Source organism: Lepus europaeus, chromosome 5 (assembly GCF_033115175.1).
Source record: "Lepus europaeus isolate LE1 chromosome 5, mLepTim1.pri, whole genome shotgun sequence".
Taxonomy (NCBI): Eukaryota; Metazoa; Chordata; class Mammalia; order Lagomorpha; family Leporidae; genus Lepus; species Lepus europaeus.
This window is the reverse complement of record NC_084831.1, coordinates 94,345,318-94,367,364: the sequence shown is the minus strand read 5'-3', so window position 1 is coordinate 94,367,364 and position 22,047 is coordinate 94,345,318. Positions and strand designations below refer to the sequence as shown.

Here is a 22,047-nt window from a genome sequence, read left to right as displayed (position 1 = left end):
GATGATGGTCCAAGTACTTAGGATCCTGCCACCCATGTAGAAGACCCAGATGGAGTTCCTGGCTTCTGGCTTCAGCCTGGCCTAACCCCAGCTTTTTCAGGCATCTGGGGAGTGAACTAGCAAATGGGAGATATCTCTCTCTCTCTGTCTTTGTCTTTCTCTTGTCACCATGCTTTTCAAATAAATTTTAAAAAAATTTTTTTAAAAAGGTGAAGGGAGCATTCTGTAGTAAAAGAAAGATCAAATAGACGTGACAAGCAAATGCTGTACATACTACCCCAAAAAGAAAAAAAAAAAAATCCCATATGGTGCTAAGTAATATTTTGGAGCAACTCTTTTTTTTTTTTTTTTTTTTGACAGGCAGAGTGGATAGTGAGAGAGAGAGACAGAGAGAAAGGTCTTCCTTTGCTGTTGGTTCATCCTCCAATGGCTGCTGTGGCCGGCGCATCGTGCTGATCCGAAGCCAGGAGCCAGGTGCTTCTCCTGGTCTCCCATGCAGGTGCAGGGCCCAAGCACTTGGGCCATCCTCCACTGCCTTCCTGGGCCATAGCAGAGAGCTGGCCTGGAAGAGGGGCAACTGGGATAGAATCCAGTGCCCAGACCGGGACTAGAACCCGGTGTGCTGGCGCTGCAAGGTGGAGGATTAGCCTGTTAAGCCATAGCGCCGGCCTGGAGCAACTCTTTAAGTGTGTCTGACCATAACAGACAAATTATTTAGCTATGAAAACAGTAGTAAGGGGGGCCAGCACTGTGGCGTAGAAAGCTAAGCCTCTGCCTGAGGCACCAGCATTCCGTATGGGCACAGGTTCAAGTCCCAGCTGCTCCTCTTCTGATCCAGCTCTCTGCTATGGCCTGGGAAAGCAGTAAAAGATGGTTCAAGTGCTTGGACCCCTGCACCTATGTGGGAGACCCAGAGAAAGCTCCTGGATCCTAGCTTCAGACTGGCACAGCTCTGACTGTTGTAGCCATTTGGGGAGTGAATCAGTGAATGGAAGACTTTTCTGTCTCTCCCTCTCTCTGTCTGTAACTCTACCTCTCAAATAAATAAAAAAAATTTTTTAAAAAGTCAGTTGATTGTATCCTTTTAAATGTGTCATCTGTCATAATATAACATTCTAATACCAACAGGTAACAACGGAATTTTATAGCAGCAATGGGACCTATACCTCGTTTACCAAGCGATGATCCAGCAAACAAACAGCCAGTGGATGTCTCAGCAATAATGCTATACAGATGTAAAAAAAAAAAAAAGTTACTACCTATGCTATAAATATCCTAAAATTATATGAAAATATGATACAGAGTCACAGTGTTAAAGAGGCAGAATTATATCTGGTGAATACACTACAAAAGTGAAATTCTTCATACAGAAAGCAGAATGATTAATATTCTCCATCAGCCTTAAACAGATCATCAATATCTTTCAGTGCTTGGCCAGGAAAGTTCCATAGATAAGGAAAATTTGCTCATACACTCTTCTTCCAAGTTATCACATCATCCATGCTAAGTGGTACTGTGCCACAGGCACAGAGTACTATAAAGTATTTGATGATTACATTAAATTAAAAGGTTCTTATGTGGGACTTTGATTTTGTTAGACAGCATTATCGCAAAGAGTAAGCATTTCCTTTAAGAACTTCAATCAAAATTACGAATCAAAGAGTCTGAAATTTAACAAAAGGGACAGGTGTTTGGTACAGGGGTTAAGACACCACTTGAGACACCAACATCCTATACCAGAGTACCTGGGTTTGAGTCCTGGCTCCATTTCCAATTCCAGCTTTCAGTTAATTCACATCCTGGGAGATAGTAAATTATGGTTCAAGTACTTGGGTCCCTGATACTCACATGGGAGGAAAAGAGGAGTTTCAGGTTCCTGGTTTCAGCCTGGCCCAGTCCCAGCTACTGTGGGAGTCTGGGGTGTGAACCAACAGATGACAGATAAAGATGTTTGTTTATTGCAAGGGCAGAGTGACAGGGAGAGGTCTTCTACCTACTGGTTCACTTCTCAAATGGCTGCAGCAGCTAGGGCTGGTCAAGTCCAAAGTCAGGAGCCAGGAACTCCATCCAGGTCTCCCACACAGGTGGCAGGTGCCCAAGTACTTGACAATTTGCTGTTGGTTTTCGAGATGCATTAGCAGGGAGCTGGATTGGAAGCTGAGTAGTTGGGACTCGATGTGCCAGGCTTTCTGGCATCACAGGTGGCAGCTTAACCTGCTGCACCACAACCCCAGCCCCTTAGCTCCCTTTTTTAAGGATATCATTGCTATATTTAATATTTACTTGTGAACTGATTTCACATTTGAGGTATTTTAAGCAACTGGAAATATCAATCAGAGGATCAGCTTCAGAGTAATTTTTGATTAGCTTGAGCACTGAAGCTCACCATATAAGTGAAGGGATCCTATCAATGCAATAAGAGGCAAACTAACTTGAGAAAAATTCAGAATAATCATTATAATTAATTATATCGTTCTTTTTGATAAGAATTCCCTTAAAAACATGTCACCTTAAAACTATAAATTTGAGCAAACTACAAATCTTTAATTTAAATAGCACAATTATTTTAGTGTGCTTAACTAATGTTTAAGAAAAGGTACATTATCTCACATTATTCCATTTCCATTGCCAAATGCTTGGTCTTTAGGTTCCTGAACTGGCTGGATGTTAACATACAGATCCCTGATCTCCTTTCTGATGCATCTCACAGCTGCCGCCGCCATATCTTTTGCTACCTATTTTAGCAAGTCAGAAAAACAGAATAAAACAAATGAATGATTTGAATAACTGTTTTCAGGCTTTCAGAGACACACAAAACTAGAACTTTGACACAACATTTAAAAACTTGATTTTCAAGAGTGCTGAATTGTAGGAAAAATTAAATGAAAATATTAAAAAAGTCTTATAATAATTTAAAAATTCAGATTAGATGATAATTTTCAGTGTATAATATACTTCTAAGAACATCTAGACAACTTACTTTAAATGGCAAAACACCAGCAACAAAAGCTCTTCCATATATCTTAGTCACTGAGCCACGGTCAGTTAAATTTATGGGATTCAACTGCTTAACTGGTGACATTCGGACAATCACTTCACCACCCCCTTTTGGGTAATAGCCCCTATGAAAAGTATGACAAACATTAACACAAAATTATTGCATTACAAATAAGGCTTAGTATTATAATTAAATAACATGTGAATGTTATCCAAACGTTATTCAGGAAGAGTTCTAAATATTTTAGGTCTACATGGTTTAACATGGTAGTTCTAAGCTGTATACAACTATTAAATAAGTTAAAATTGGCTCACTGGACCCCTAGTCACATTCTAAGTGCCCAACAGTCCCATTTGGATAATGACATATTAGACAGCATACAGAACATTTTCTCCAATGCAGTAAGTTCTATTTTATGTGCTATTTTAGAATATAAGCTCCCTGATGATTGGACCTGTCTATTTTGTTCCTGCAATTTTCCAGGGCCTAAAAACATATCTGGCATATAGTAGGTACTCTAACATATATATAATAAAAACATTTAAGTAGTTTAACACTAATAAAAATTTAACTCAGTTGTTTAGGCCATTTATCCTACAGCAGATGCTGAGAATGACAGTGCTCCTGCCCTTAAAGAGTTCAGCATCCTACAAGGAGATGGTTCCCCACACAATCTGCTAGAAAAGAGCAGAAATATAAGGAGGATTACACCAGAGGTGTAAAGATGAATTCGACTGAGGCACAGACAGCTCACACAATAAACTGTAAGTTTCATTAAAAAAAAAAAAAAAAAAAAAACACTTGGATTTCCACTTTTTAAGAGAGGAGGGGAAGGATAACACGAAAACATGAAAGTACAAAGGCACTAGTTTAAGGACTAGCAAATAATGCAGCTGGAAGATACGGTATGCTCAAAGGAAGACAGAGATGAAGCTGGAAAGGTAAACTGGGGCAAGACTGCAAAGCATTTAAATGCCATGCCAAGAAACTGAACCAGATTATTGTGTGACAGAAGGGAAGCCTTCAAAAGAAATCACTTGGCCAGCGCCGCAGCTCACTAGGCTAATCCTCCGCCTGCAGCGCCGGTACCCCAGGTTCTAGTCCCTGCTGGGGTGCTGGATTCTGTCCTGGTAGCTCTTCTTCCAGTCCAGCTCTGCTGTGGCCTGGGAGGACAGTGGAGGATGGCCCAAGTGCTTGGGCCCTGCACCCGCATGGGAGACCAAGAGGAAGCACCTTGCTCCTGGCTTTGGATTGGTGCAGCACGTCGGCTGTAGCGGCCATTTGGGGGATGAACCAATGGAAGGAAGACCTTCTGTCTCTCTCTCTTTCACTGTCTAACTCTGCCTGTCAAAAATAAATAAATAAATTACTTGAATGTCCATACATTTCTCTGGAAAATAATGCTGACTGCACTGTGGAAGACAGCCCCTTTTACGACCCAGCAGTACCTAGTTCTGTTGTCTGCATATAGGGGACAAGGACTCTAGGCAAGGACATGGGTAATGCCAGATGTGAAGGCACCTCAGTGTGGAAATTCCTTTGAAAACAGTTTTTTTTTTTTTTTTCAAGAAACAAACAAGTATAATGTGTAGCTGCTTTCAAGTCCTCATACCCCTGATGCCTACTGTTTTCCAAAAACAAGGTACAGTATTCCTATAAAATATAATATTTCTTTTGTTTGTTCCAGAATGACAGTTTTCTAAGGTCTAATTTTTCAAAGGACTAATAAACAACTTACCTCATTTTAATGTCACAATTAAATGTGAAACCAAATTTTTCAACAATTGGCTTGAAAACCTGAAAAATCAGTTTATTGTTACTTTAACCATCACTACATGTGATTCAACAAGTATATTTATAAAACAAAAGTGCCTGTACTAATCTACCAATTAGGCACTATAGGCAAATAGTTTCATAAAAATATGAACTAATTCCATTTTTTAAAAGAAAAAAATCAATAAATTTAAAAGTTTAACATTTAGTTCACCAAAGTTATGCAAATCTATATATTAAAAAAAAAATTCAGAGGGCCACTGCTATAGTGTAGCAGGTAAGGCTGCCACATGCAGTGTAAGCACCTATTAGAGTCCTGGCTGCCCCACTTCCAATCCAGCTCTCTGCTATGGCCTGGGAAAGCAGTACAGGATGGCCCAAGTCCTTGGGCCCCTGTGCCCACACAGGAGATCTGGAAGAGCTCCAGACTCCTGGCTTCGGATTGGCCCAGCTCCAGCCATTGCAGCCATTTGGGGAGTGAGCCAGTGGATAGAAGACCTCTCTCTCTCTCGACCTCTATGTAACTCTACCCTTCAAATAAATAATTTTTTTTAAAAAAATCAGAACTTAGGATACTTGATTCCAGTGGTTATATTATTCTAGAGGCCAATATTTTCTAATCATTCTCAATATACCACAGTATAAAAGGGAGTATCAGTAAACAGCACTCGATCCTATCTTCTCTGTTTTTTTATATAATTGAAATCTCACTGCATATACAATGTTTGATTCTTATTTTTTCCCATTTAACATCATAAACAAGCATTTTCCTAAAAAAATTCTTAACTAAGTAATAACTGAGTGACTGCATGGCATGATTTCCTTAGCCATTCTGTAAGTTTTCATGATTGCATAATGATAATTACACTATACACATATAATGCTTGGCTCAAATACCTTTAACATGTAATTTTCCTATGTTTTGTTTTTTATTTATTTTTATTTTTATTTTTATATATTTTTTAATTTTTTGACAGGCAGAGTGGACAGTGAGAGAGAGAGAGACAGAGAGAAAGGTATTCCTTTTTGCCGTTGGTTCACCCTCCAATGGCCGCTGCAGCCGGCGGGTCTTGCTGATCCGAAGCCAGGAGCCAGGTGCTTCTCCTGATCTCCCATGCGGGTGCAGGGCCCAAGGACCTGGGCCATCCTCCACTGCCTTCCTGGGCCATAGCAGAGAGCTGGCCTGGAAGAGGGGCAACCGAGACAGAATCTGGCACCCCAACTGGGACTAGAATCCCGGTGTGCCAGCGCCGCAAGGCGGAGGATTAGCCTAGTGAGCCGCGGTGCCGGCCAATTTTCCTATGTTTTGTAACATACTGTTTGTAATATGTAATTTCTTTGACATGCAATTACTAGTTGAAAAGAGATTAACGTTAACTAGATATCAAATAAATTTTAAAAAGATGCCACCACGTCTAAAAATGGCAATATTTCTAAGAAAGATGGTCTTGAAGCCTTAAGTCTAAGGCAACTCTTTGAGAACTACTCTAGAGATTTATTCATTTCTCGGCCGGTGCCGCGGCTTACTAGGCTAATCCTCTACCTAAAGCGCCGACACCCCGGGTTCTAGTCCCGGTTGGGGCACCGGATTCTGTCCCGGTTGCTACTCTTCCAGTCAAGCTCTCTACTTTGGCCCGGGAAGGCAGTGGAAGATGACCCAAGTCCTTGGCCCCTGCACCCACATAGGAGTCCAGGAGGAGGCACCTGGCTCCTGTCTTCGGATCGGTGCAGCGCGTCAGCCGTAGTAGCCATTTGGGGAGTGAACCAATGGAAGGAAGACCTTTCTCTCTGTCTCTCTCTCACTGTCTAACTCTGCCTGTCAAAAAAAAAAAAAGTGCTGGCGCCGTAGCTTAACAGGCTAATCCTCCGCCTTGCGGTGCCGGCACACCAGGTTCTAGTCCCGGTTGGGGTGCCAGATTCTATCCCGGTTGCCCCTCTTCCAGGCCAGCTCTCTGCTATGGCCCGGGAAGGCAGTGGAGGATGGCCCAAGTCCTTGGGCTCTGCACCTGCATGGGAGACCAGGAGAAGCACCTGGCTCCTGGCTTCGGATCAGCACGATGCGCCGGCCGCAGCGGGCATTGGAGGGTGAACCAACGGCAAAGGAAGACCTTTCTCTCTGTCTCTCTCTCTCACTATCCACTCTGCCTGTCAAAAAAAAAAAAAGAGAGAGAGAGAGAGAGATTTATTCATTTCTTAAGGTTATCATCCATGTATACAAGAGGTATGTGCTGTTAAACCTGTTTATTTTTTTTTAAAAAGTTAGAAGAAACTTAAAAAAATAAAACCTGCGATTATCAAGTGTCAAGTAGAATGCAGAACAGCTAGAATTCTCATATACTTTTGATGAAAACACAGAATGTTTAGCCACTTAGGATGCCATGTACTAAAGTTAGCCATGGACTTACAATAATAAACCAGCAATCCCATTCCCAGACATTTACCAAAAAAAAAAAAAAATACATTTAGTCAAAAACCTGTACATAAATGTTAATACTGATTTATTCACTATTGCCCCAAACTGGAAAAAAAAATATCCTTCAACAGATGAGTAGATAAACAAACTGGTACCTCCATAAAACAAAATTAGTTAGCTTTTAAGTTGATATAAGTAACTCAGGCAAATCTCAAGTATATTACAGTAAACAAAAGAATCAGGCTCAAAGTCTACATACCGTATTATTCCTTTATGTGACATTTTGTACAAAAGGCAAAATTTCAACAGATCAGTGGTTGTCAGGGGCTGGGATGAAAGACTCACTACAAAGGGGTCTGAGAAAATCTTTTTTAGAGTAATGGAACTATTCTGTCTTGGTTGTAGTGGTTGTCTCACAACTAAATGTTTGTCAAAAATCAAATAACCATACATTAAAAAGGGTAAATTTAATTGTAAATAATTATATCTCAAAAAAAAAAGAGAAAAAAAGATTACACCACCTGTCTCTCCCATTAGTTCTCTCTCTCTCCCTCTTTTTTTTTTTTTTTCAAAGATTAATTTATTTATTTGAAAGTCAGAGTTACCCAGAGAGAAAAGGAGAGGCAGAGAGTCTTCCATCCACTGGTTCAATCCCCAACTGGCCACAATGGCCGGAGCTGCAACAGCTGGATGTGCATCGATCAAAAGCCAGGAGCCAGCAGCTTTCTCTGGGTCTCCTACACCAGTACAGGGGCTCAAGAACTTGGGCCATCTTCCACTGCTTTTCCAGGCCATAGCAGATAGCTGGATCAGAAGTGGAGCAGCCAGGACATGAACCGGTGCCCATATGGGAAGCCAGCACCACAGGCGGCTTTACCCACTATGGAACAGTGCTGGTGCTAGCCCCTCCCATTAGTTCTACAAGCACACCACTGTTGAATTTTATCATTTTAAAGATTTGAGAGGGGTTAACTCTGTGGCATAGTGGGTAAAGCCGCCACCTGAAGTGCCAGAATCCCATATGGGTGCCAGTTTGAGTCCCAGCTGTTCCACTTCCAATCCAGCTCTCTGCTATGGCCTGGGAAAAGCAGCGAAAGATGGTCCAGGTCCTTGAGCCCCTGCACCTACATGAGAGACCCAGAGGATGCTGCTGGCTCCTGGCTTTGGATCGATGCATGTCCAGCTGTCACAGCTCTGGCCATTGTGGTCAGTTGGGGATTGAACCAGTGGATGGAAGACTCTCTGCCTCTCCTTTTCTCTCTGGGTAACTCTGACTTTCAAATAAATCTTAAAAGAGAGAGAGAGAGAACTAGTGGGAGAGACAGGTGATGGTTCAAGTAGTGGGTCCCCACCACCCATATGGAAGACCCAGATTGAGTTCTGGGCTGCTGGCTTTGGCCTGGCCCAACCCTGGCTGTTAGGGGCACTTAGAGATTAAGTCAGTGGATGGACAGTCTCTGACTCTCTTTGTCTTTTCCTTTGTCTCTCTAAATAAATAATTTTTTTTTATTTTATTTTTGACAGGCAGAGTGGACAGTGAGAGAGAGACAGAGAGAAAGGTCTTCCTTTGCCATTGGTTCACCCTCCAATGGCCGCCGCACTGCGCCGATCCAAAGGTAGGAGCCAGGTGCTTATCCTGGTCTCCCATGCGGGAACAGGGCCCAAGCACTTGGGCCATCCTCCACTGCACTCCCGGGCCACAGCAGAGAGCTGGCCTGGAAGAGGGGCAACCGGGACAGAATCCAGTGCCCCGACCGGGACTAGAACCCGGTGTGCCAGCGCTGCAAGGCGGAGGATTAGCCTGTTGAGCCACGGCACCGGCCCTAAATAAATAAATTTTTAAAAATTAAAAAAAAATTTTTTTTAGTTTTTCCTCTAAATCATAATTCCTGCACTTAGAAAATAACTGGGTCAGTATTTTGCTACAGTAGCTTAAACTGCTGCTAGAAATGCTAGCATCATGTATCAGAGTGCTAGTTCAAGCCCTCGCTACTCTGCTTCTGATTTAGCTTCCAGTTAATGCACCTGGGAAGGCAGTGGAAGATGGTCTCAGTACTTTGGTCCCTATTACCCAAGTGAGAGACCTAGAAGGAGTTCCTGCTCCTAGCTTTAATCTGGCCCATGCCCTGCCTGTTTCAGTCATCTAGGGAGCAAACCAGCAATGGAAGATTTTCTTCCTCTGTCTCCCTGCCTTTCAAGTAAATAAATAAATCTTTTCTTAAAAAAAAAAAATTACATATCAACTTATATAATTTATATAATAATTATACTTGAAGTTTATTTATGTGAAAGGCAGAGTGACAGAGGCAGATCTTCCACCTGCTAGTTCACTCCCCAAATGATCACAGCAGCCAGGTCTGAGACAGACAAAAGTCAGAAGCCAGGAGCTCTTTCTGGTCTCCAATGTGCATGGCAGGGGCCATCTTCTGCTGCCTTCTCAAGTGTTTTAGCAGGAAGCTCAATTGGAAGTGGAGCGTCCAGGATCCAAATCAACACTCCAATAAGTATTGTAAGCATCACAAGCTGGTGGCTTAACCCACGGCACCACAATGCTAGCCCTTACAACTGGGATTTTTAAAGAATTCACTATGAATGCTATTCTAACACAAAACCTAAAATAAACATTACCCCACCTTCTCCTCATGCAGAAATAAACAGGAACTAACACAAAAACATTCAGGATATATTTAAAGTGAAAATGGGAACTCAGGAGAATATATAAGAGTGCCTTAGTGTGTCAACAACAATATAAGCTCTTACCATCACTGTGTAATCAATCTGTGGGGCCATTTCAGCATTAGTTCCACCTTTCAAGCGAAGTTCAGATGGAGAAGCAGCAAAGAGAACACAGGGCATTGAGACCTGCATCAACAGGCACACGCTCCTAAAGAGAAGGCAGAACAGGCTGACTGCACCTTATCTTTATTTAAAGTCCCAAGAAAGTGGTAACATTACACATCACTACTAGCTGAAGCACAATAAACTGAGAAGTTAAAAACACTTCAGCGTATGAATGGTAAAACTCAAAAGAAAGTATTTCACAGAAGAACAGGCATTAAGTGACAAGCAAATCTTGGTTTAAATTCAATACAAAACACATCAGCTATGTGATCTTGCATAAGTTCTGACACTTTCCTTGTATTACAAAGAAGTAAAAAAATAAAACCAAAGAAAAACCTTGTTCAAATGTCAAAGGATTCTTGAAAATAGCAATTTGTGAAAATAGCATTTTCAACAGTCAAGATCTAGAAGCATTCAATTGATTATATATGAGTCATTACCATGTACAAGGTACTACTCCAGATATCAGGTTAAAATACAGTTCCTTAATATCACTGAGTTCATGATATGATAGAATAATATTTTACAAAGACTGATAACTGAAAATTTCATATGGAAAAGTTTTAGGGAAATAATCTTCATTTTACATGCCTCTATGTGGTCCTTATAATCAAACAATGCAAGAAATCGTGAGAAATAGTTATACCACATGAAATACTTTATGAGCTATTATCTCCCTTCTACAAAGTCAAGGGAAAGCAATCATATTCATAAGCAGATCATAGTTTGAAAGGAAAATCAATATGGTTTTATATATCAAAAGACAGATCTTTACGTAACTTTTTTTAAAAACTTGGAATGGTTATTGATGTATTTTTATTTGTTTATTTTATTTGAAAGGCAGAACAGATGGACAGAGTGAGATCTTCCATCTATTGGTTCATACCCAAATGCCTCCAACAGCCAGGGCTGGGCCAAGACAAAGCCAGGAGTCAGGAACTCAATCTGGGTCTCCGACATGGGTGGCGGGGACCCAACTACTAGAGCAATCACCTGCTGCCTCCCAGGATGCCCATCAGCAAAAAGCTTGAATTGGAAGCTGTGCCAGGACTAGAACCCAGGCCCTCCAACATAGGAAGTAGGCATCTAAGTGGCATCTTAACCATTATTTCAAATGCCTGCCTTAACTTTCATATGACAATGATGCATCTGTACTAAACTGAAAAGTTCCTATCAATAATAATGAATTTCATTACTTAAAAAAAAGCTTAGCTGTATTTGGCATTAGAAGAGAAAAATGTATGTAATTTCTATTCTGAAGGAGCTAACCTACTAACAAATAAAAAAAACTTAAAAACGTTTAGCTTACCCTAACTTTGTAACTATTTAATCCATTTTTTATTCCCGCTGAATATCCCAATACACAAAGTGCTTATTTTTTCCCTAATAGAAAAAAACGAATTTTAAAAATCATAAAGAAGCCGGCACTGCAGCTCAATAGCCTAATCCTCCGCCTGCAGCGCCAGCACCCCGGGTTCTAGTCCCCGTCAGGGCGCCGGATTCTGTCCCAGTTGCTCCTCTTCCAATCCAGCTCTCTGCTGTGGTGCAGGAGGGCAGTGGAGGATGGCCCAAGTCCTTGGGCCCTGTGCCTGCATGGGAGACCAGGAGGAAGCACCTGGCTCCTGGCTTTGGATCAGCGAGATGCGTCAGCCGCAGCGGCCATTGGAGAGTGAACCAACGGAAAAAGGAAGACCTTTCTGTCTCTCTCTCTCTCACTGTCCACTCTGCCTGTCAAAAGAAAAATTATAAAGAAAACCTTAATTTTGAAGAGTGAGAAATTGCAAAAACAAAAGTAGACACTTGAGAAAACACATAGTAAGTGTGAGAAAAAGAAAGATAGATTTTCTTGATAAGATTCTGCTGTTATGGGGGCTAGCACTGCAGTGTAGTGGGTTAAGCCATCCCATATGGGTTCGAATTCTGGCTGCTCCACTTTCAGTCCAGCTCCCTGCTAATGCACCTGGGAAAGCAGCAGCAGATGACCCAAGTGCTTGGGCCCCTGCCTACCATGTGGGAGACTTGGAAGAAGCGCCTGGCTCCTGGCTTCAGCTTGGCCCAGCCCCAGTTGTTGCCACCATTTGGGGAGTGAATCAGTGGACAGAAGATCTCTCTCTGTCTCTCCTCTTTTTTTAAAAGATTTATTGATTTATTTGAAAGGCAGAGTTAGACAGAGAGAGGAGAAGCAGAAAGAGAGAGGTTTTCCATCCGATGGTTCACTCCCCAGATGGCCGCAATGGCCAGAACCGCACCGATCCGAAGTCAGGAGCCAGGAGCTTCTTCCGGGTCTCCCATGTGGATGCAGGGACCCAAGGACTTGGGCCATCTTCTTACTGCTTTCCCAGGCCATAGCAGAGAGCTGGATCGGAAGTGGAGCAGCCGGGTCTCGAACCAGCACCCTTATGGAATGCCAGCGCTTTAGGCCAGGGCATTAACCTGCTACACCACAGCACTGGCCCCAATAAAAAAAATCTTAAAAACAACATTCCTGCTGATAGTTTAACTTCCTGAATGGAGCGGGATTTTTCATGTTCGGTTTTTTTTTTTTTAACAGATTTTTATTTTATTTATTTGAAAGGCAGTATCACAGAGAAAGAAAGGAAGAGACAGAGATAGATCTTCTTTCCACTGGTTCACTCCCCAGATGGCCATAATGGCAATGTCTGGGCCAGCCTGAAGCCGGGAGCCAGGAGCTTCATGTAGGTCTCCCATGTAAGTACAGAGGCTCAAGCACTTGGGCCATCCTTTGCTGTTTTTCTGGGCACATTAGCAGGGAGCTGGATTGAAAGTGGAGCATCTGGGACACAAACTGGCACACATATTGGATGTCAGCATTGTAGGCAGCAGTTGAACCCACTATGCCACAATGCCAGCTCCTGGATTTTTAGTTTTAAACTCTATCCCTGGGCCAGCGCTGTGGCTCACTTGACTAATCTTACTCCTGCGGCACCAGCACCCTGGGTTCTAGACCCAGTTGGGGCGCTGGATGCTGTCCCGGTTGTTCCTCTTCCAGTCCAGCTCTCTATTGTGGCCCGGGAAGGCAGTGGAACTTGGCCCAAGTCCTTGGGCCCTGCACCCACCTGGGAGTCCAGCAGGAAGCACGTGGCTCCTGGCTTCAGATCAGCGCAGCACGCCAGCCATAGTAGCCATTTCGGGAGTGAACCAACGGAAGGAAGACCTTTCTCTCTGTCTCTCTCTATCTAACTCTGCCTGTTAAAAAAAAAAAAAAAAAAAAAAAACTCTATTCCTATATATTATAGTAAGTTAAGAACCACAAAGCCTAGATTCTAATTCTAGTTTGGACTCTATGACCTTTGATAGATCTTAACACCAGGAAGTCTTGACTTCCACATTCACAAAGTAGAGAAGATTTGGAATACATATTTCCTCCTGCAATTCTAAAATTTTACACAGTTGGTGAACTAGACCCCCCACACCTGCCCCATTTACACAGAAGAACGCCTGAAGTAATACCCTGACTATAAAGATAATTCAAAATTCTTTAATTCCCTTCAGAAAGTTCTCATAAACCCCATCTTAGGCATAGCTGCAGGTCTTCCTTGCTTTTAAAAAAATATTTTTGTTTATTTTTATTTATTTGAAAGGTAGACAGGCAGAGAAAAATAGATGTCTTCCATCCACTGGTTCACTCCCCAAATGCCCTCAACTGCAGGTGCTGGGCCAGGTCAATGCCAGAGCTGGAAATTCAATTAGGGCCTCTCATTGCTGAGATCCAAGTATTTGAGCCCTCACCACTGCCTTCCAGGAAGCTGGAATCTGAAGAGAGCTGGGAGTCGAACACAGGCACTAGGATATAGAATATGAACACCCCAAGCAGCATCTTAACCACCACCCCAAATGCCTCCCCCAGCAGGTCCCTTTTCAGGGAAGTCTATATCATAATTCAAATTTCAAGTATCATTACTAAACATTTTCATAGGAAAATCATGATCCACTAAAATACTCATTTCTTTTTTTTTTTTTTTTTTTTAAGATTTATTTACTTTTTCCTCCGCCTTTCGGCGCCGGCACACCGGGTTCTAGTCCCGGTTGGGGCACCGGATTCTGTCCCGGTTGCCCTTCTTCCAGGCCAGCTCTCTGCTGTGGCCAGGGAGTGCAGTGGAGGATGGCCCAAGTCTTTGGGCCCTGCACCCAATGGGAGACCAGGATAAGCACCTGGCTCCTGCCATCGGATCAGCGCGCTGCGCCGGCCACAGCACACCGGCCGCGGCGGCCATTGGAGGGTGAACCAACGGCAAAAGGAAGACCTTTCTCTCTGTCTCTCTCTCTCACTGTCCACTCTGCCTGTCAAAAATAAAAAAAATAAAAAAGATTTATTTACTTTTTACTTGAGAGTCAGAGTTACACAAGAGAGGAGAGGCAGAAAGAGAGAGAGAGGTCTTCCATCCAATGGTTCACTCCCCAATTGGCCGCAAGGGCAGGAACTTGGCCAATCCGAAGCCAGGAGCCAGGAGCTTCTTCCAGGTCTCCCACATGGGTGCAGGGGCAAAAGGACTTGGGCCATCTTCCACTGCTTTCCCAGGTAGTAGCAGAGAGCTGGATTGGAAGTGGATCAGCCGGGAGAACTAGAATCGGCACCCATATGGGATGCTGGCGCTTCAAGCCAGGGCATTAACCCGCTGCGCCACAGTGCTGGCTCCTAAAATACTCATTTCTGACACAAATCTGTATCAGACTTACAGTTCTTTTAATTAATTTACACATAGCAACTATACATATTTATAGGGTACAGTGTGACATTTCAATACATGTATACAATGTGTAACAATCAGATCATGGTAACTGGCATATTTATCACATATAAATATATATCACATATAAATACACATAGCATTTCTCTGAGCTGGGAACATTAAAAATCTTCTTTACTTGTTATTTTGAAATATTTAATTAATTGTTGTCAACCATAGTTATCCTACTGTGGTACAAAACACTAGAAGTTATTTCTCCTGGGACCAGCGCTGTGGCACAGTGGGTTAGGCTGCCACCTACAGCCGGCATCCCAAATTGGAACAGGTTCAAGTCCCGGCTGCTTTGCTTCTGATCCAGCTCCCTGCTAACACGCCTGTGAAATCAGTGGAATATTGCCCAAGTACTTGAGTCCGCGCACCCATGTGGGAGACCCAGTGAAGCTCCTGTTTCCTGTCTTCCACCTGTCCCAGCATTGGTCATGGTGTCCATTTGGGGAGTGAACCAGCAAATGGAAAACCTCTCTCTATGCCTCTCTTTACCTCTGCTGAAAATGAAGGGAGGGAGGGAGGGAGGACGGAAGGGAAAAAAGAAAAGAAAAAGCTACTCCTTCTATCTAGTTGCACCCCTATACCTACTCATCATCCTCTCTCCATCTCTCCCTCACCTACACCCTTCCCAGTCTCTGGTAATCATTATTATTACATCCTCTATTTCTTTGAGATCAACTGTTTTCAGCTTCTAGAACATTTTTAATTTTATCAAACTCCCTAGTAAATGGATAGAGCTTCAGCAAAAGGATGCTAATTAAAATAGTAATCTGGGCTGGTGCTTCGGCAAAGAGGGTTAAGCTGCCACTATGACAGCAGCATCCCATATTAGAGAGCCAGTTTGAGTCCCGACTGCTCCTCTTCAGATCCAGCTTCCTGCTATTGCACCTGGGAAAGCTGCAGAAGATGGCCCAGGTCCTTGGGCCCCTGCAACCCATGTGGGAGACCAAGATGGAGTTCTAGTATCCTCGTTTCAGCCTGGCTCAGCCCTGGTGGATGGAAGATCTTTTGCTCTCTCTCTCTCATTTTTCCCTCTTTCTCTGACACTCTGCCTTTCAAACAAACAAAAAAAATCTTGGGAAAAAAAAAAAAAAACAGAAAAAAAAGTGATATAAAAATCATTTTCCATGCTTTGTCAGTGAAAGGAGGGATGCTCAGGAAATGATAAAGGCCCAATTTAATTGCTAGACATCCAATTCCTGGGGCATGTATCTGGCACAGTGGTTAAGATGCTACTTAGGACATCCACATCCAGGCTCCATTTCCAATCATTCCAAATAATATGCACCCTGGGAAGCAGCAGGTAATGGCTGAAGTATTTGGGTCCCCGCCACCCAGATTAACTTTCCAGCTCCTGGCTTTGGCCTGGATGGGCTCTAGGTGCTGCAGGCATTTGGAGAATGAACCAGCAAAAGGAAGGTTTCTCTGTCTTTCAGGGGAAAAAAAAAAACATTTCCCAATGGAGAAAAACAATCAGGATTATATTTAATTCTAGCTAAGGATGTATAGGTATCTATTAAAAGGTAATAAAACTGCTTACTCTAAAAGTTATAGAACATGGTTCACTATAAGCCAAGAACTAAATTTTCTATAATGCAAAGACTAAAGAATATGAGAACTCAAATCAATTTGAGGCATTTAATTTCTAAATGATAAAAAGTAAAGAAACAACTATGTTATATCATACTAAGAAAATTCCAGGAACAGTAATATCTACAACTGAGCAATTAAGTCCCCCCCTTTTTTTTTTTTTTTAATTTGACACACATTGTCTCCAACCCTGAAAGGCAAGTGTTTTATCTGCATTTTAGAAGTGTGGAAACTGAAGTTCAAAGAGGTTAAACACTGTGTCTAACTCCAAATCCATCCTTTAATGCCATAAAAGAGATACATACCCTGCTGTCTTGGTATCTGCAGTGTGGATTCCACCTTTGATCTTCTCTGGTATAAAGGTTATTTCTGTTGAGCCAATTTCTGCCCCCTCCAGCTGCCCATCACACAAATCTCGAATCATTTCCAGTCCAGATAAATGTTGAGGCCTTCAGGTCATAATACTGCATCAAAACGTGTGCATTCAGACTGCCTATATCCCCACATGTTATAACACATTTATAAAACTGTAATGGCAAGCAAAGGACAATTCTAACCACAGTTAAGTGCTATATCCTTAGTTCAGAGCTTCAAGTTTTTAACGCACCTAGACTACTTGCTAGCAGGCATCATTTTAAGGGTTCCTTTGAGACAAGTTATTTTGGCTGTAAACACATACACTGATGAACTGTTACAAACCGGGAGTGTACAAAGGAGAAAAACTACTAAGACTACTTGAAAGCCAGTCTCATAATCTACGGCACCTGCTATGGCCCAAACTGAATTCCCCCTAAATTCAGATGTTGAAGCCCTAATTCCCAGTACCTCAAAATTAGTATTTTTAAAACTTCACTGAAATGGAATTAATTTTGATGCCAAAAGAACTGAAATCAATGCACATTAAGGGTGTTTTAAAAGTTCGTGGAATTGTGCATTACAGAGAAACTATGCATGAATTTCAAATTTTTTCTGCGCCAAAATAAATGTATATTCCATGTTCCACGAGCACCCCTAGGGGCACAGCGCACAGGGATGCTACCATGTGAAGGGGCAGCAGGAGGCAGGTCATCCGGCTAGCCAAGGAGAAAGGCCTGGACAGATCTTTTCTTTCTGCACTCTCTGCGGAAACTAACCATGCCAGCACCTTGATCTTGGACTGCCAGCTTCCAGAACTGTGACACTATAAATTTCTGTCCTTGAAGCAACCCAGTCTGTGGTATCTTGTCAGCCTTGGCATACTAATACAGTATCTACATAGCCTTAATGAATTAGATCTCCACACTGGTGGACTGTATCGTGGCTAACAACTGCTGTGACAAAAGGACTTGTTCACATCTATCAATCTAATTGCCTTTTCATCACTTCAGAAAACCGGGGCTAAAGACAGAGATCGCTGATCCGCTAAAACGGAATAGATACAGAATACACATCAACTCATCAGTCCGGCTTCAACTTGGGCCCTCTTCTAGCAGGTGCACATAACGCACAACCGGGCCACTGTCCATGTACAGCGCCCCGGCGTGAGGAAGGGAGGCCTGAAGGCTGCTCCCCGACCCCTCACAGATCCACGGCTCCGACTCCCCAACCCCCCACTCCCCTAACCCCGGCTCCACAAGGTGCCCCGATTTACCTCAGGCCCGGCGTGCTGCGGCCCGCGCGGATCTTCTGCACGCGCAGGGGGAGGCCCAGGAGACAGCTGAGGGCCGTGGAGACCCTGAGGATCTGGCCGCCCTGAAACGGGTGGGACCGGGGAGAAGAGGCTGAGAAACTCAGACGCGATGGCTCTCCTCCCCCGCCGCCTCGCCGGCATCCCTGCAGCCCCGCCTGCGGCACTCACCCCTTCCATGATCCCGCCGTCCACCTCCACCCGCTGCCCCTCCATGGCAGGCGTCCTGGGGCCAGGTCCGCAACAGCTAAGCCTCCGCCCAAGCCGGAGAGACTGGAGCCACAGGATCCCACCCCGCAGCTTTCAAACCTCAGTTCACACCCAGGGCCACGGGAGCCGCCACCGAAAGCGGAAGAAGCGGCACCTCCCCCGGAAACGGGAGTCGGAGGAAAGCAGCCAGTACGCATGCGCTCCGCTTGGCCGCTGCCAATCCCGCGTCTGGCGGCTGGGGAGCTGTGCGGAGGCGGCCGTGAGCGCCGCGGCCGTGCCTTGCAGCACAGTTGGAAATGTGGTGGGGTGCTTGTGCTTTTGAACACAGCAACCGCCGCCGGTGGCCGAAAGCTCCCTTTCAACTCTGAGCGGATCCTCCGGTTGTCCTGCAGGCTTGTGCTTCGTCCCTGTGTGCTCCAGGATTTAGGCACGCTCAGAGCTGCAGGTTCTTAGGGCTGAAGATGTCCCAGCAGTGCCCGCAGCAGCTTCTCTCTGGTCGGGTCGGGTTTGCCTCCTCTGCCTGGACTGATAGCTGTGCCCTTAGTTCCCCGGAGGGTGTGTGTGTTACTCCTATGAGGCATTGTATATTTGGGAGTAGGACAGGGCGGAATCAGTGGCGGAATACTCGGAAAGCCAAGGTTCTGCTACCTTGTACAAGCTCTGCGACTCCACTAGACACTGCCGCTAACAGAATTCATATCAGGCTAGAGCAGAAACCACAGCTAGATTCTTAATTCTGCTTGTGTTTTGATTAAATCCCAATATAAAGTTAATTTTTTTCTTGCTGCTGTATTTTGTTGACCAGCACTCAGTTTTCTTGGATATATTTCTTGCATAGCCGTATCCTTGATCATTTTCCTTTTCATCTTGCCCTGCTTGCTTTTATCCTCACCTCCCTTTCTGCAATGAAGACAGCACCTAACTCCTAACGCAGCACACTTCAACAAGACTGGAGATTTATGTACGGTTGAAAGGCCTGGCAGTTTAGAGTTAGGGTGTGTGTGTGTGTGTGTGTTTTATATATGTGTGCCCATTTGTTATTCTTACACCTATCTTAATTAAATCTAGAATATGAGACTTTGACACAAAAGCATAAGTATTTTATTTAAAAAAAACTCGATACATTTTTAAATTGCCATTGGTACTTGACTTTTAAAATTACAAAAATATTTAGAAACCCAGTTGGGAAGTGTGTTTTTACATATGTCACCAGATACACATTAGGTAGTACTATAAATATTAATTCTCTAAACAATACTGTGGAGATGGCAATCAGTAATTTATTTCTTTGTCTTGTAACTTATCCTTGTCTTTTGTTAACAAAACTGTACCTTATGTTTGTTCTTAGGATCCATAAATTTTAAGATGGAAAATTATTAAGTTACTAGTTGATGTAATATTATATATGGGCACATATTTAGGTAAACTGGTTTGGCTTATAAAACATGTCTTATTTTACAGTTGTCAGTCGTTCTAAGCAATTATCTTCAAAAACAAAAACTGGGCTAATTTGTTACCATTCTTTGTGGGAAGTTTACAATAAAGTTCCAAGTTGTTTGGAATCAGTTGCACTTTTCCTGCTTTATGCCTTAACTCATGTATCAGAGTTAAATTAACACAAAGAAAGGAAATCTGGAGTTAACCTTTCTAATATCCAGCTTTAGATATTGTAATAAGTGACTCTTGGGTCTTTCCTTATTTGTTTGTCAGAGGATATTGTGTTATAATTATTTTTTAATCTGGAAAACTAGCTTCTTCCTATAAAAAGAGTATTTTTGTTTTTTCTTTTGCCTTACTCATTGCACATATTCCTTAGTCACCTTCAGGTAATGCTATGATATGAATACATTAAATGTGTTTTGATAAATAACCTGCAAAGACTGAGTCAACACTTTGTTTTGTAGAGCTTTTCGAAAAGATTTCTAATGTATTTGTGGCTTCTAAATTTTATTTTTTATTTTATTATTATTTTTTTTTATTTGACAGGTAGAGTCATAGACAGTGAGAGAGAAACACAAAGAGAAAGGTCTTCCTTCCGTTGGTTCACTCCCCAAGTGGCCGCCATGGCCGGCGCTGCGCCAATCCGAAGCCAGGAGCTATGCACTTCTTCCTGGTCTCCCATGCAGGTGCAGAGGCCCAAGCACTTGAGCTATCCTCCACTGCCCTCCCGGGCCACAGCAGAGAGCTGGACTGCAAGAGGAGCAACCAGGACTAGAACCCAGAGCCCATATGGGATGCCAATGCTGCAGGCAGAGGATTAACCTAGTGCACCACAGTGCCAGCCCCAAGGTTAACAGCTGAGCTATGAACCCCTGACATTTTTTATTTGTAGCTAAATTGCCTACAAAGCTTAAATGTACTGTAAATGGTGCTTTAACTCAATATAAGCATAACAAGGAGAGAAGCGAAAGAAGGTGAATTTTGAGACAGGATCTGAATGCCTTAACAGGAACATTCATCCTAAGTCTGAACCCATAAGTTACCCAGAATTTTTCTCCAAGTGGCAAGAACTCCACTAGGTTCAAGATAAGTCAGTTTGCCAAAGGCTGGACTGGATTTTTCATATATATATATATATATTGTTTATTAAATCAAGAAATAAGGCACTGGGGACTGTTGCTGGCAGTCCTGGCATCCCATTTGGGTCACTGTTCGAATCCCAGCTACTCCACTTCTGATCCAGCTCTCTGCTATGACCTGGGAAAGCAGTGGAAAATGGCCCAAGTCCTTGGGCCCCTGCACCCTCGTGGGAGACCCGGAAGAAGCTCCTGGTTCCTGGCTTCAGATAGGCGTAGCTCCAGCCGTTGCGGCCAATTAGGGAGTGAACCATCAGATGGAAGACCTCTCTCTCTTTCTCTCTCTCTCTCTCTCTCTCTCTGACTTTCAAATAAATAAGTAAATCTTTAAAAAAAAAAGAAAAAAGCAAATAATCCACTTTTAAAATTGGCAAAGGCAGGGGCCAGCACTGTGGCGTAGCGGGTAAAGCTACCGCCTACAGTGCCAGCATCCCATATGGGCACCAGTTCATGTCCCAGCTGCTCCACTTCCAATCCAGCTCTCTGGTGTGGCCTGGGAAAGCAGTAGAAGATGGCCCAAGTTCTTGGACTCCTGCACCCATGTGGGAGACCCAGAGGAAGCTCCTGTCTCCTGGCTTCGGATCTGTGCAGCTCTGGCCTTTGTGGCCATCTGGGGAGTGAACCTGCGGATGGAAGACCTCTCTCTCTCTGCCTCTCCTTCTCTCTGTGTGTAACTCTGACTTTCAAATAATAAATAAATCTTTAAAAAAAAATCAACAAAGGCAGTGGGCCTGCAACTCATATCACTGTGCCTAGGTTCAAGTCTTGTTTCTGCTTCCAATCCAGCTTCCTGATAATGTGCACCCTGGGAGGCAACAGATAAGGACAAAGTAATTGGGTGCCTGCCACCCACATAGGAGACCTAGATGGCATTCCTGGCTCCTGAGTTCAGGTTGGCCCAGCCCTGGCTGTTGTGAATGTTATCTAGCATTAGCTAGGGTAAAATGGAAGAGTAACGTAACCCTGTCTCAACAATTCTATTTTAAAGTGTATATCTTGGTCTTAAGAGTCAAAATATATAGAGACCAGGAGAAGCACCTGGCTCCTGGCTTTGGATCAGCACGGTGCGCCAGCCGCAACGGCCATTGGAGGGTGAACCAACAGCAAAAGGAAGACCTTTCTCTCTCTCTCTCTCTCTCTCTCTCTCTCTCTCACTGTCCACTCTGCCTGTCAAAAAAAAAAAAAAATCAAAATATAGCAGACTAACCAATGAAGTTTTTATC

The 22,047-nt window shown here is 43.3% G+C and overlaps 1 protein-coding gene across 2 annotated transcripts in view; it reads right to left on the bottom strand.

Moving 5' to 3' along the window:
* The window catches only part of RTCA (RNA 3'-terminal phosphate cyclase), a 28,896-nt gene extending 10,503 nt beyond the window's left edge, over positions 1-18,393 (bottom strand). The window contains exons 1-8 of one of the 2 annotated variants that reach the window (XM_062191824.1): positions 18,210-18,393; positions 18,003-18,103; positions 16,678-16,821; positions 9,945-10,068; positions 4,737-4,795; positions 2,981-3,122; positions 2,611-2,735; positions 1,167-1,225 (exon numbers count right to left, since the gene is read on the bottom strand). In XM_062191824.1, the coding sequence (XP_062047808.1) occupies positions 1,167-1,225; positions 2,611-2,735; positions 2,981-3,122; positions 4,737-4,795; positions 9,945-10,068; positions 16,678-16,821; positions 18,003-18,103; positions 18,210-18,254 (799 nt within the window). In that variant the 5' untranslated portion in view covers positions 18,255-18,393. Of the gene's footprint in view, positions 1-1,166; positions 1,226-2,610; positions 2,736-2,980; positions 3,123-4,736; positions 4,796-9,944; positions 10,069-16,677; positions 16,837-18,002; positions 18,104-18,209 lie in introns of those variants that run through there. The other variant, XM_062191825.1, reaches the window with a different exon arrangement.
* Between the last annotated feature and the right edge of the window lie 3,654 nt (positions 18,394-22,047).